The sequence below is a fragment of the Taurulus bubalis genome, assembly GCF_910589615.1.
Source record: "Taurulus bubalis genome assembly, chromosome: 9".
NCBI lineage: Eukaryota > Metazoa > Chordata > Actinopteri > Perciformes > Cottidae > Taurulus > Taurulus bubalis.
This window is the reverse complement of record NC_136597.1, coordinates 12,980,699-12,995,163: the sequence shown is the minus strand read 5'-3', so window position 1 is coordinate 12,995,163 and position 14,465 is coordinate 12,980,699. Positions and strand designations below refer to the sequence as shown.

General features: G+C 41.5%; 1 protein-coding gene across 1 annotated transcript in view; it reads left to right on the top strand.

Moving 5' to 3' along the window:
• LOC306740811 (serine/threonine-protein kinase WNK1-like) overlaps positions 1-14,465 on the top strand; it is a 29,355-nt gene that overhangs the window by 11,121 nt on the left and 3,769 nt on the right. The window contains exons 4-25 of the mRNA XM_079223045.1: positions 1,102-1,259; positions 2,459-2,547; positions 2,773-2,992; positions 3,168-3,269; positions 3,438-3,816; positions 3,945-4,108; positions 4,668-4,814; positions 5,052-5,150; positions 6,818-6,894; positions 6,983-7,145; positions 7,233-7,349; positions 8,031-8,144; positions 8,255-8,303; positions 8,405-8,542; positions 8,858-9,747; positions 9,832-9,906; positions 10,016-10,135; positions 10,249-10,561; positions 13,308-13,485; positions 13,604-13,803; positions 13,954-14,130; positions 14,219-14,436. Coding sequence (XP_079079171.1) covers positions 1,102-1,259; positions 2,459-2,547; positions 2,773-2,992; positions 3,168-3,269; positions 3,438-3,816; positions 3,945-4,108; positions 4,668-4,814; positions 5,052-5,150; positions 6,818-6,894; positions 6,983-7,145; positions 7,233-7,349; positions 8,031-8,144; positions 8,255-8,303; positions 8,405-8,542; positions 8,858-9,747; positions 9,832-9,906; positions 10,016-10,135; positions 10,249-10,561; positions 13,308-13,485; positions 13,604-13,803; positions 13,954-14,130; positions 14,219-14,436 — 4,187 coding nt within the window. The remainder of the gene's footprint in view (positions 1-1,101; positions 1,260-2,458; positions 2,548-2,772; positions 2,993-3,167; positions 3,270-3,437; positions 3,817-3,944; positions 4,109-4,667; positions 4,815-5,051; positions 5,151-6,817; positions 6,895-6,982; positions 7,146-7,232; positions 7,350-8,030; positions 8,145-8,254; positions 8,304-8,404; positions 8,543-8,857; positions 9,748-9,831; positions 9,907-10,015; positions 10,136-10,248; positions 10,562-13,307; positions 13,486-13,603; positions 13,804-13,953; positions 14,131-14,218; positions 14,437-14,465) is intronic.

The window sequence follows — 14,465 nt, the reverse complement described above, 5'->3', positions numbered from 1 at the left end:
ATCTATAATATTTAACATCTCTTTCTATGGGTTTGCCTCAACAGGTTTTTTTTTCTAGTGTTTGTCTCTTACTGTCTTTTAAAATATTGCAGGGCTGCAGAATCTTTTTGATCCATCTTTGTGTCCAGGAAGCTCTGCCCACTTTCTCTCTGTCAGCCTTTTGCCTTTTTGTTTTTTGTTTGTTTTTATTCTATTCTGTTTTATTTATTTTTTTACTTTCACATTCTTGGGTATGTTTTTAAAATGTAGGCTCTAGCCTCAGCTGTGCCCCATTCTGCTGTTTGGAATGAATAGGGTACTGCTGGTCATTGAGTAAGTATGAACTTTAATGGGCCTGGTAAGTGTGACAGTGTGCTGTAACACACATCAATATCAAAAACAATTACATTCAATTAACCAGTTTTTCTGTGTAAGACCTGAGATTATATGTAAAATGATCAATTAATAGAACAAGGCTGATGTGCAAAGACACACTGCTGAGTACAGTAACTAGCTATGGGATCTGCTTCTCTCAGCCTTGACCATAACAGTTTCCTCCTGCAGGTCAAGAAGAAATGGTAAGTCAGACTTCAAAAGGTGAGTGTTCTATAAAAGGCAATGTGGTTGTAAGGTAAGGTCTTGACAAAAGTTATTTCCATAGCTAGTCCTATTTCTCTTGCAGATATCATTGACAGCCCTTTGAAAATGTACACTGTATTCTGGCCTCAGTAACCCTCCTTTGGCGATTGCAAATAACATTAATTTGGCTAACAAGTGTGTTCTGCACATTGGCTACCTCAGTCACTTTCTTATATCCCAACATGTTAAGGTCTTACACAGACAAACGCGTGCTTTCTTCTCTGCATTCTAACTGAGCCCAGCCTCTCCCTCCTTTTTTTTCTGTCTCTTTTTTACTTTCCTCCCTTTCTTTTTTTTTCTTCTCTCTTCCAACTTTCACCTCACAGGTTCTACTCCAGGAGATGTCAACAGGCTGGTCACTCCTCTCATCCTCCTCTTCCTCAACCCCTCACGGGTTAGAGGAGCAGAGGGGCAATGGGTTGTGAGAAGCCCACTCAATCAGTAAGGGAGTTCGAGAGTTCTGAATAGTTGTTTTGATTTAAGGTACCCCTGAGTTCATGGCGCCTGAGATGTATGAGGAGAAGTACGACGAGTCAGTGGATGTGTATGCCTTTGGAATGTGCATGCTGGAGATGGCCACCTCAGAGTACCCTTACTCAGAGTGCCAGAATGCTGCACAGATCTACCGCAGAGTTACCAGCGTAAGTCTTTTTTTCAACACTCAATGTCACCCCTCTGCCCTGCCTTCACCTCTTCCTATGTGCCAAAAAGGCTAGTGTCCCATTCTACTGTTGTATTTAACCTCTTGAGTTCATTACATTCCTGTATCTCCCAGATTGTTTTCTATTGCCCTGTTTGAAGAACCCACACACTTATAAAAACTTCTAGAGAAACATGTTATTTAACTAGCCCCTTTTGCTTGCACTCATACTGTTTCCTCTGTTCTTCCTTCTGAGTTATTTTTATATTTGTTGTTTGAGCACCTGGACCTGAGGCGTGAGTGATTGATAAAGCGAAACAAGCCCAGTCCTGCTATTTTCTTAACGGCTAATGTTCAGTCTTCTGATGATGACAGTAGGGCAGTAACTATCAAGGGGAAAAAATACAAAATATTGTATGTTGTATTCTTCAGTTAGTGCTGGCTTATTTTTTAAATGCCTAGTCACTGATGTGATGCATGCTCTTGCAAGAGTCTCCTAGTTAAAAACATTTAACCTGTTCTGTGTCTACGAAATAGGCCTTGAAATCTATACCTGTTCCCTCAGTTTATACTTTACAGAAAAGTGCAATTGAAGTTATTGCCAAATTACTCAACGGACGACTTTTTTTTATTTACCCCACGGCCAAGTATTGAGCTCTTCAGCTCTTTTTTTCAAAGAGACAAATGGCTCATCCTGTAGAGCATCAAACACAGTTGAGAAGTGCTATTGTGGTGTTTAGCCCACATTTAGGTAGTGTTGTTCTTCCAGTTCTGTCATTAAGATCAGCTGTTAAGATCACCTCCAGTTTCCTGTGGCACCATGATGTTTCCCGTTTCTATTCGTTGAATTGATCAACTCTCATCAGCTGTCCTTCCTTTGATTTGTGTCGTACGCCTTTTTTTTCCCCATCACCTGACATTCTGTAATTTATAAAATGCCACCCGGTAGAGAGCATATCGTTCTTTAGCCATTATTTAACATTGACATACTTTCTCGGAAGCAAACATGTCCTCTTCACACTATGGCTTTTAAGATTCATTCCAAAACACAATTGAAAGAGGAAGTTAGTTTAAAGTTTCATCTGGTATATGGGATATGGTTTTGAGGTACTAACGTAGCGGCTCTAAGCTGAAGGGTAATAAAAAAAAGTCGTATGAGAAGTAGAACCATTCTCATTCAGGGTTCTGTGTTTCCTGTAGGGGGTGAAGCCGGGCAGCTTCGACAAAGTGGCCATTCCTGAAGTGAAGGAGATCATCGAGGGATGTATTCGCCAGAACAAGGATGAGAGGTCTCTAACTCTTTTTTTAATTTATTTGTATTGGTAGTAAGCATCAATTAGACATTTACAGATGTTTTTCAGACAATTGACATTGCATGTGCACATTTCTAGATGATGCTCATTTTAGTCACCCAGAGAGGTCTCTAACTCAAGAGCACATGTAACAGGGTTCGGGTAGTCTAGGTCTCTCCAGGAAAACGTATATTTGCTCACTGCTTGTCTCCCTCTATTTAGGTACTCGATCAAGGACCTTCTGAACCATGCCTTCTTCCAGGAGGACACAGGGGTGCGTGTGGAGTTGGCAGAAGAAGATGATGGCGAGATGGAGGCTATTAAGCTGTGGCTACGAATTGAGGATGTCAAGAAACTCAAGGGGAAGTACAAAGACAACGAAGCTATTGAGTTTTCTTTTGACCTCAACAAAGACGTCCCAGAGGACGTGGCTCAGGAAATGGTGAATTTAACTTTTAATAATTGAATAATTGTCTTTTAAAAGTGCAACACCTCATTAATACTGGCTGTTTAAACTGCATGACATCAACAAAAAAGGAAACACTGTTTAAATGGTTTTCATTGCAATCTTGGAAAAGTTAATTTATTCAATTGTATGCCCTTTCTTATTGCTTTAGGTTGAGTCTGGTTATGTGTTCGACGGTGACCACAAGACTATTGCAAAGGCCATAAAGGATAGGGTGTCTTTAATCAATCGCAAGAGAGCACAGCGGCAGCAGGTGGGTCCATGTTCACCATAGTGCATCTAATGTTATTTATGTTTATTATATGCTCAAGTGCTTTGCATTAATCTTTGTCATAGGGTGTATGTGCTGTGATGTTTTAGATGTTGTCAATCGGTGCTCTCTTGAAGGATTTTAATATATTTGCTGCTGACTGTCTTAAAGGTCCGAGAAAATCAGGAGAAGAGAAGGCTAGAAGAAGAACAGCAGAGTCAGTTACCTCCAGCACAGCAACCAGGCCAACAGCCAAGCACGGAGGTGCCGCAGTCCCAGCCAGTGTCGCAGCCTGCTCCTTATATCCCTCCACAACCAAGCCAACACAGCACACATATGTCTACCCAACCTGCATCTCAGCAGAGCCATCAGAACTCTATCTATAACACTCCGCAATCAACTCAACTGGCCGGCATGGCACAAGGCATTCCTTTTATCCCTCAGGCAACTGGGCAAGTCCCAGTTCCAGGTCAGGGTCAGAGTGTGGCCACCATCCAGCCAGAGTCCGAGGAGCCTGAGGCTGACCAACAACTACAGCACTCTGGAGGAGGTGTGTATCAAATATGCATTTTAGTCAAATACACATACAGCACAATGAATGATAATAAAAGGATTTGATTTTTGAAGATGAGCTTTTGAGTATTTTCATAAATTAAACTTCCTGTCCACCTCATACAGCCAGTCACATGGGAGACAAACTACCAGGTTCCGCCATCCGTCCTGAGGTCCAGCCACCTCAGTCTGGATTATCCTACAGCTCTCCTCTCAGTCAGCACCTCCAGCTCCAAGTTTCACTCCCACAGACACAAAATGACCAAATGCAACAGCAGCAGTTGCCAGTGGTGAGTCAAGTTGAAAATCTGACATAATCTCGTGTGTTGAAGATAATCAGGTGACCTGTGGACTGTGCGCTTAAAAATTAAGTATATAATTACATCCAGTTTTTAAACGTACAGACTACATTTCTTTTGATTTATTATCCCTATGTGATATACATGTACAAAATAGACATATTGTCTATAATTTCACAAATGTTTGGTAAGTTTTGTCTTGATCATATTAAATGGAAAAGGTTTGAGTTCCAGAGAAAAATATTACATCAAATAGTTTTCAAAACCTTGCATGTGCAGTGTGAAATGACATGCACATTACATTTCTCTAAAATACACTGTTGAGACGTTCACTGATGTGTAACTTGACACCCCACACTATCAAATGGATAAATGCTCTGATTTATGCAGCTATGTTGTCCAACGGCTAAGTGCATCCGGGTTTGGAATAGAGTGAAAGTAAAAATATGTTCAGGTCACCAAGATGCTACTATGAATGTGTGTCATCTTTTTGTGTAATATTTGTGTTCTCGTTTCTGCCATTCCCTCTTTACCCCTTCTATTCTCACAGATTCCCACCCAGCAAGTGATGATACCCTCATCCTCGCAATCGTCTCCCCCCCAACAGCAGCAGCAGCAGCAGCAGCAGCCAGAGAGCAGCAGTACTCTTCAGAGCTCCACTCTACCGCAGGCGCAGACTGGAACTCAGCAGCTACAGGTGACACACACCCCTCCCCTACTGATACTAACATACACATGTATTTCTTGCTTACACTGACATATTGCTTCACGGTACTAAAGTACACATTTCATGCTTTATATTTTTATGTTTTTGTTTATTCTCTTTTTTTTTCTTCTTCTTTTCTCTGGACACACACCTGTCATTACCATGGCTGTCCCCTTTTTTCTTCCACGCTTCCTTTCTGCATGCTGCTCATTCCTGCATGATTCTTAGTCTTGGGCCAATGATCCAAGTCCTCCTATCCTGTCACCGCCACTCAACGCAGAGCACCTATACTTCCTCTATCAGGCCTCATGCCTCTCTGTTCTGCAGGTACTCTACAGAGCACACAAGTTGTATGTATTGATGTTTGTGGGTTAGGTGTGAAGCATGTAGTTGGCTCCAGTTCCTTAAAGTGTGTTTAGGCACACATTTTACGAAGAAAATTCTGGATTAATGATGAATAATATAAACACATAAGGATTGGTGTCAAATGTATTGTAGTGCCAATTAACAAATGATAATCATAATAAGGGGCCTTTTAGGAAGTGCTCAGAGTGTTTGTTTTTTTTCACCCACATTTACCAAATAATCTACTAAAATGTGAAAATAATAGAACAGTGATTGTTTTTGCAACTGTTCGATTTTGACCAAAAGGTATTAAAAAACATTTCATATCCTTTTTGTTCTGATGAGAGATATCCTCACATTTAGATTGATGCAGTGTTACACTTTATTTTAGCTTTTAGTTCATCAGTGCACACACATTATGTTCTAAAAACAACTCAAGGGTTTACTTGGAGCTTAAATATTTATTGAAAACAGTACCCCTAATATATCTGTATGCATGTAGTAATAACAAGGAAGTAATAAGTAAGAAATTTGACATTTTATCACAGATACAAATGTCACAGTATTGTAACAACCCACAAGACTGGAACTGGAAACGATAAAACGGCAGTTCCCTGTATGAACGTAACTAATATCTAAATAAGCACAGCAGAGAAAAATTATCACATTCTGAAGGAAATGAAAACTCTATTACACAGCAATATTTACACTATGAGCTGAATAATGGCTTCACTTGTCTTTCCCAGATGTAAGTTTCACCAGGTTAAACCGCTCCGTCTGGTGGATGGTCTAGTTTAAATCATTCCTTTACTGTAAATAGTTGTCAACTTAAATGAACAAAATACAAATTTAGTGAATGAATGGGAATGGCACAAAGATCGGTTTACTTTGCAATTCCTAAATAGAGATGTAGCAATGCAATTTTCTTGGTTGTCACGTTTTTTTAAAAGTTTGACCCACCTATTTAGATTTTTTTTTTATTACAAACTATTATTGACAGCAGCTAACTTTCTTCACCACCGTCCTGGAACAAGACTTACAAAGTCTGTGTAAACCGTCAAAAATTCTAAATGTTATACTTAAAAATAGTGCTTATGTTAATGTCATCTATAGGAGTTATTTGCATAAAACTAATAATTCAATTGATTATGCAATGTATTTCATGATTTATTTAAATACTTTCTTTGATCAGAAAAAATCCTGGCATCAGTAATTTTGCTTATACATTATGAGCTGCTAAGGAAGTTAAACAGGTTCCCTCTCCTATCTATTAACATTGCTGTTATTCTAACATTTCTGTGAAACGTCTCCTTTCGTCATCTTTATTCATTCAAGTATCTCGCTAGAACCTCTGTTAACCTTAGCTGTGAAGATCCACGCTGTTGGCTGGTGAGCCGGTCACTGTGCTTACTCTGAGGTTGTTCCTCCACATCTTATAATGCTCAACAACAGATGTTGTTTGTGGCTATACTGTCTGCTACTACTGAGCTGCAGGTTTTCCGCTGATCGGCTATAGTTGGTGACCGGCAATTAATGCATTGCTAGTTCTTTACCATGTCAAAAGAGTAATGCATCAACAATTTCCATTTTGACATTTGCTTTTGACATTGCGTGCTTGATTTCTAAACGTTTTTCTTTCCGTGTTTCAGGCCCCTGTGAGTGTTTCTCAGTCCGCACCAGCGGAGCCACCAGGATCGTCTGTGCTGGTGCCACCGTCTGTAGAAAGGTTAGCAGAAAGTTATGTTTAAAAAGCAGGTCTACCAGCACCCCACAATGTGTCAGACCTCTTTCTCATGGGTCCATTTCCCTTTCAGCTGCCTGTCGGATACAGCTTCAGGTCTTAGTGACGGCAATGAGGGAAGTTCTACTTCAGGAGGTCGCCATGAAGGGCGCTCAATGAAACGTCACCAGCGGAGATCTGTACGCAGCCGCTCCCGCCAAGAGAAGACTGCGAAGGCCAAGCTCAATGTTCTCAGTGTATGTACTTGAAGTGATAAGTTCATTTATATTTTGTGTCAAGCTCTTTGTCATGGAACTGATTTAACATGAATGGATGTTTTGCAGATCTCTAATGTTGGAGACAGAGTTGCAGAATGCCAGCTGGAAACGCATAACAGGAAGATGGTGACCTTCAAATTTGACCTTGATGGTGATAATCCAGAGGAGATTGCGCAGATCATGGTAGTAGTGGTTCTATAGCTTTTGCCTCCCAACAGTTAAGAATTGTGTCCAATTGTTGTTTGTTACAATACATGTATTCTGTATACCTATATAATACACACTATATAAACTTTTGCATGCTACCATTCACAAAATCCCATTGAATTGGCCACTGACTGACAATCGACTGTAACTGAACAGAAAACGAGAGCAAAGGGCACATAAAATGTTGCTAAAAGGTTTGGGGTCAACCGTTCTAGTGATGTTTTTCTTTTTTCATTCAATAATGACTATTTTAACAGTGACAATATTGTGTAACTCAGACACCAAATTTGTTATTTACATTTTCAAAAGTTTAGTCTGAAAAGAAGTAATTATTTATTTATTTAAACCTATGTTTCATGCCGGTCCAGAAGTGACCCGCGATCCTAACTGACCATAACGGTACTTACTTTTGTGATCTAAATATTTGGTTAGCCGTTGTTCTTTGGGCCCTCTGCAGTCTATTCAGTGGTTGGCTTGGAGAGTAGACCTCTGAGCCAGCTGACTGTAATGAATCAAACTGTTGTGGCAGATGACCACAAACTTTTAAGAAGATGGTTTTTTTTCCTTTTTTACTACCTGCTGCATCAACGATTGTCACAAATCACAAATTTAAGACATCTGCCACAGTCGTTGAACTTCTTTTGCTTCCTGTTTTAGGTTGAGAGTGAATTCATCTTGGAAAGTGAACGAGAGTCCTTCATCGAGCAGGTCCGTGAAGTCATAGAAATGGCTGACGAGAAAGGAGAGGGCCTGATTGAAGGCTTTCCTCAGGTATTTCTTTACTACCACTCATTAGTCAAATACCCATAATGATAATTGTGATCTTACCTGCTGAACCTGATCATGTTACCACAAACTTTTGTATGTTCGTCTCTTTGCAGTTGGGTGATCACCAACAACAGCCTGATCTGTCTGTTCCCATGATGCCAGGTAAACAAACTTTAGTCAACAATTCAGTGCTCCAGTCCACTTATTGATTTTTTATCAACTCCTGTCTCACATCTTTACCTTTCTTTTAGCCTTTCTCTCAGGCATTTCCCCCAGCACTACAGCGCAGGTGGTGCATTCAGCAGGACGAAGGTTCATAGTCAGCCCAGTGCCAGAGTCTCGTCTTAAAGACCAGTTCTTTGGCGAATCTTCTTTTAATACCTCTTTTGGAGAAGAGCCAGGTAAAAGCCTTTTTATTATTTTTATGGTATTTCCAGTAAAATGGTTTGGTTTCTCAAAGTAATACATTTGACACTGCATGCAAAAAAGCTTTAAAGGTACAATGTGTAGGATATGGCCAAAATTTGTTTATTCATAAAAATAAATGACTAACATTATACACTTAATTTGAAGAAAACATCTATGTACTCTGTTGCAGTGATATCAATGGAATTGAGCATGCTAATTAACTCATTTTCTTTGTTGATGCTGAAAATGAAATGATTATTGTCAATTTCTTCCTCTTTTTTTTTTAAAAAAATGTCTTTTTTTTCTAGCTTCTTTGCCACTGGGCCTTTCTCTGTCTGCTCCATCTGGGATTCTGCAGCAGGCTTTCAGTATACTGAAGCAGGCCCGTGTAGAAAGATGCAACACCATTGATGCGACTGAACAAGAACCAAGCCCAAACTCTAACAATATCTCGGCTCCTCCAGAAGCCGTAGCTTCCCCTGCTAGCATGGCTTTTCCTGGTATCACATCTACTGCAACACCCTCACCACCTCCTTCAACTGGGAGGGTTTCTTCTCCACCTACATCTACTCAGCCCCAAACTCTAGCTCCTGTCACCAGTGATCCCAGTCCACCTGCTCAGTCATCCCACGAAACGGCCCCCTCACAGCTTCCACCAGCTGCCAGCATCCCACCCACAGCTTCCACCATTTCTTCCCCATCAGTGCAGATCTCCGTCCCCGCAGTACCTGGGCCTCAGCTAAGCAATAGTTCAGTCTCTGTCTCTTCTGTTATTAGTGTTGCATCCAGTAGTTCTGGCACTAGCACTGTCCCTGCTTCAGAGCAGCAGCTTGTGAATTCGTCCAGCCATCCACCTGTTCCCACCTCGGTACCCGGTCAGAGCCAGGTCCAGCCACAGCCAGTGGAGTCAGAGGGGTCGGAGCTCCCGAACAAGACTGCTGGCAGAGATGATATCCAGGCTCTAGATAAGAAGCTACGGTCCCTCTTTAAAGATCAGAGCTCTGCATCAGTGGATCAGAACACAGGCACTTCTTCTCCTCCCACTGGAACTTCTTCTCCTCCACCTGGAGCTTCCCTGGTGCCCCCATCTAACCTTCCCCTCACTACCGGGGGGCAGGCTGTCTTGGGCCCCACAACCACCCCAGGACAGGGAATTACCTCGGCAGGACAGACGCCTCCAACTAAGCCCAGGGCACAGGTTAGTGAGAACTGCAGCATGAAATAAAAAAAATCCAAAATGCTGTTTATTGCTCTAAATATATTTAAATTTGACTTCCTTTAGACGTTACCTACTGGGTTTAATCAAGCTGCTACACCTCCCTCTGAAGTTGTGCCCCCATTTCCTGGACCAAATCAGGTGATACTCCCAGTTCTACTACTTTTTGTAGGTTATTAAAAAAATAGTGTAGATATACATATGTATAACTGCAGATTGTTCCTAATATACTGTTTGTGTAACTCCACAGTCACAGCAACCACTGGGTAGTTTGGACGCCCAGTTGAGGAGAGCTCTGAGCCCAGAGACGGTTCAGGGAGGTAATGGAGTCCAGCATCCAGCAGCAGGTTTCACTCTTGGACGTTTCCAAGTAAGTTTTAAGTCGCAGCTTAAATGTATCTTGTTAATTCAGTCGCTAACAAACGGCTAAATCTCTTAAACTTTGTTCTTAGTTCATTAAAATGTGTCTCCTCTCTTTTCCAGGTGTCTGTTGCTACTGATGGTGCGTCCAGCAGGGTTCCAGATCCCTCGGGCATCGTTTCCTCTTGTTCCCTCACGCCGTCTTCTACCTCTTCCTCTTCTTCTTCTTCCTCCTCCCACTCAAGTCCAGAACATACCCTCCACCGGTCATCCTCTCTGTCCAAAGGAGTTTGTGAGACTGACTCTATAAATGGAGCCTCGTCTGTCTCTGCTGCTCCTGCTTGTCAGCCGACCACTATTGGACGCTTCCAAGTGTCCACGAGCACCAACGGGGGGCCAACCACTGGCTCTAAAGTGGGCCGCTTTTCTGTCACAGGCACGTACCAGGTTCAAAGTTCAGCAAATTAAGCTAGCTCTGATGAAATAGTGGAACACCCTCCTTGACTAATACCATGCAAAACTGATGCTTCACACAAACGCAACACTGTTTTTTCACTGCTAAGTAGGGATGGGTATCGTTTGGGTTTTTTCCAATACCGGTGCTAAACCGATCCTTTTAAAACAATACCGGTGCCTGAACCTTTTTTATTGCCAAGGCAATTTCTTTTCTTCAAATTGAACAATATTATTAATTGCATACCTAAACTAAAAAGGGTGTATCTCTGCAACCACAAGGTCTATTTTAATAATTTGGGTGTTATAATAAACAGTACACTTGTGAGACATTGTTCATATGTGTTAATACCACTATATATGCTACTGTTTAAGAGTAAATGAAGATGGCACACAGCCCAAATTAGAGATTTCAGGTTTGGAATGATGCATCAGCCTGCCTAGGCCTCTTCCAGTGGTAGCACAATATGTGACCAGTCTCTCTGCAAAGTTTTACTTTGAAAAAGTGAACAAAATTAGAGCATTTTTAGTAAAGGCAGTTTAGACGAGGTCCCCAAAATGGACATTTGGGCACATTTGGCACCATTGGTGCCATTTGACTTTTCTCATGTAGCAAACAATATATTTCACTTGTATATTACTAATGTTGTTCAATACATCCAAATACAGTTTTTCTTAAAAAAAAAAAAAAATTGGGATGAAAATTATATATCCACACATATATACATGTATACACATATAGCCGGGTACTCGGCGTCCTTTTGGACTAATTCAATGATGTCACAAACGGAGAAAGTTTGCTTTTTCACAGGTCTTGACATCATAGCTAAAACAAGTAATTCTGAAGTTCTACAAAGTTCTCGAAAGGTCTACAAAGCAGTGCGTAATCGGTATCTCGGTAATTAGTTGGCCGATTTCAGAAAATGATCCATATCCCTGGAATCGTCACAGCCTATAGAATCCATCTGTAGACTCAAAAAGACGATTGACAGCACTGTGAGCCAATAGGCTACAGATAGGCGTCGTCATTGGTGAAGCATATGATCCGATACGCTGATAGTCTGCCCATCTACCTGGTCAGAACGGCCCCTTCCAAAGTTTGCGATGATTTGAAAGAGACACAGGATATCAGTTGAAAATAAAACAGTGTGGATTTACCGGGAAAAAAATTGTTTTCTACGTTTTATCATCAAAGGTAAGACGGATTGGCTGACCGTAAAGCGATAAAGCTATTTATGTTGCTAGTGTTCCTTTGCTCATAAGTTGCTGATACTTTGGGTTACAGGGATTTGTTTAATATGTGTGGAAGCAGCTTGCTTTTTGCCGTCTCACTTTGTTTGATAGATACGGATCGCCTGTTCCAGAAACCTGCCGTGAGAGTATATTCATGGCGATTTTCGTCTATACTATATTTGTAATCTTTTATTTATTGTTTGAGTTGTGTTTGGCGCATGTACATGGCAATGAAATATTTTTGTAGCTCTGATTTTTCTGGGGGGGGGGGGGGGGGTTAATCTTTTTTTTTTTTTAGGTCTTATATTTCTGTGTTATTTAGATTATTATCTAAAGTCCCCCAATAGGGATACCCTCGGGCTGATGGGGTTAAGTATACTATAAATATAAATAAATAAATAAGTACATACAAAACACACTTCAAACTACAGCTTCAAACCTTTTAACTTATAAAAAATATATATTTAAAAAAAAAGAACAGACACAAGCCATCAGGTGGCCTGATGGGACCGTGTGCAACAGAACTCAGAAACTGTTGGATCCTAAAACTGCTGCTTTACTGGACTACACGTCATCATTAATGTCAACTGGAGAGATTTGTTCCATCAAGCCAAGGACGGACGTTCAAAAGCTTGTGTGTGTGTGTGTGTGTGTGTGTGTGTGTGTGTGTGTGTGTGTGTGTGTGTGTGTGTGTGTGTGTGTGTGTGTGTGTGTGTGTGTGTGTGTGTGTGTGTGTGTGTGTGTGTGTGTGTGTGTGAGCGCTGGAAGCCCCGCCCCCTCGAGCAACGCTCTGCATGCAGGCAGACAGAGAGCAGAGCAGCGAGTGTGCTCTGATCCGCGCTATTTTAATAATTGTTTTTAGCATGTGGGCACCGCGCTACCTTTTTAGTATCTATATACCGTGCAACTTTACAGAGTAGTGTAAAAAAAAAAAAAGTATTTAAATCGGCTCAGGCACCGGAAGGAAGCACCGAAATCTGCGTTGCTTTTCGGTCCGGTAGGTGCCGGACGTGTTGTTCTCGGTTCTCGGTACCCAACCCTACTGCTAAGTGAAAGATTTTTTTTAAATTTTTTTTTTAAATGGATCATCCGATTATCGCAGCTATCCTTTTTTCCTTTTGATAAGTGGTCATGATGTAAGCTATATAATGCCCTCTGAGATTTCTTTACAGAAAGCTGTTTACTGTGTGGAAGCATCTTTACCTCTTTTAGTATTTTTTAATTATCCTATTGGTAGAAGCTGCAGTGGTAAATATTATTTAGAGCTTTGATAGCTTTTGAAAATCCAGTAGACTTGTCTATCTACTGTGCTTGAAAGTCCAATATGTCAGATGCCATATCGGAAGATAATCCTTGGAAGTAGTTGGTACATGTGCATAAAACAAAAATGTCTTCTAATGCAAAGACTACAGATGTTTAGTGTACATTTTAAAATAATGTGAGGTACCTAGGTAAACTTCTATCTCTTAACACCTGATGTATATAATTTCCCTCAGTGACCCCAGCTCCAGCAGCAGGCTACAGTCCATCACATGGTTCCAGCATGCAGAACGGGCCCTCATCCTCAACGTCTGATTCCCACAATGCACACACCCATTACAGTAGTGACAATGACGACGACTCGGAGACTGAGGACGATGCTCTGCAGAAAGAGATTAGCCGTCTTAGAGAAAAGTATGTCACATGCTCACAATCCTACTTTACACTATCTTCATTTCCTTTTATGAGTATCACTTCAAAGCTCTATGGAAATATTTTCGTAACATTACTGTATGTCTCATCACGCTCACAGACACATGACGGAGATCCAGACTTTGCAGACTCGTCAGAAAGAGGAGATAGAGTTCCTTTTCACGCGGGTGGGAAAACCTCCTCCTCATACTGTCTTCTCCCCTGCTGTGGCAATGGCTGGAGGTCGACGAAGGCTAAAAAGCAAAAGCTACAGCCACAAATCTGCTCGTAGTAGTGGACAACCCAGTCCCAAACACTCGGGTAAGGACAGTGAATTGGCATGTTTTGGCTCTCAAGATAACAATGTATACTCTTTGATGTCAGTGCTGCAAACAATTGCTGAAGCAGTTGAAATTATAACTTCCTAAGTTAATGTTTACATGCCGTTGTGGCTTGTGCTCGTATGTTCAGGATCCACAGCCTCAGCGCAGAGTCTTCATGGTTCAGAGTCTCCTCCAAAGCAAAGTTCACCCTCATCAACAGAGGCCTCAGAAACGGCAACAGAGGCATCACAAGCAATTGACAGGTCATCCATAAAGCAGCTTAGATCGTCTCCATCCATGCCCAGTCTCAGTAGTTGCTCCACAGGTATGTGCAAGCACTTAATTTAGTTACAGTGAGCTTATTACATCGATTCCTTGAATCTGTTTTCTCACCTCCCATTATTGTTTCCCAGGATCAAGTGGGACCAGCTCTGCAAACGGCCAGAACCACTCTACTTCTTTGGCCCAGGCAACTGGACCCACTCCTCCTTCCTCCCACACGCAGAAGGGCAAGGGCACCTTCACTGATGACTGGCACCAACTGGTGGATAACTGGGCCAGGGATGCCATCAGCCTCTCCCAGATCAAGAGAGGACCTAAAACAGGAGCACCAGCTCCGTTGGGACATGATGTAGGCATTCAGTGCTTTCTTTAAACTCA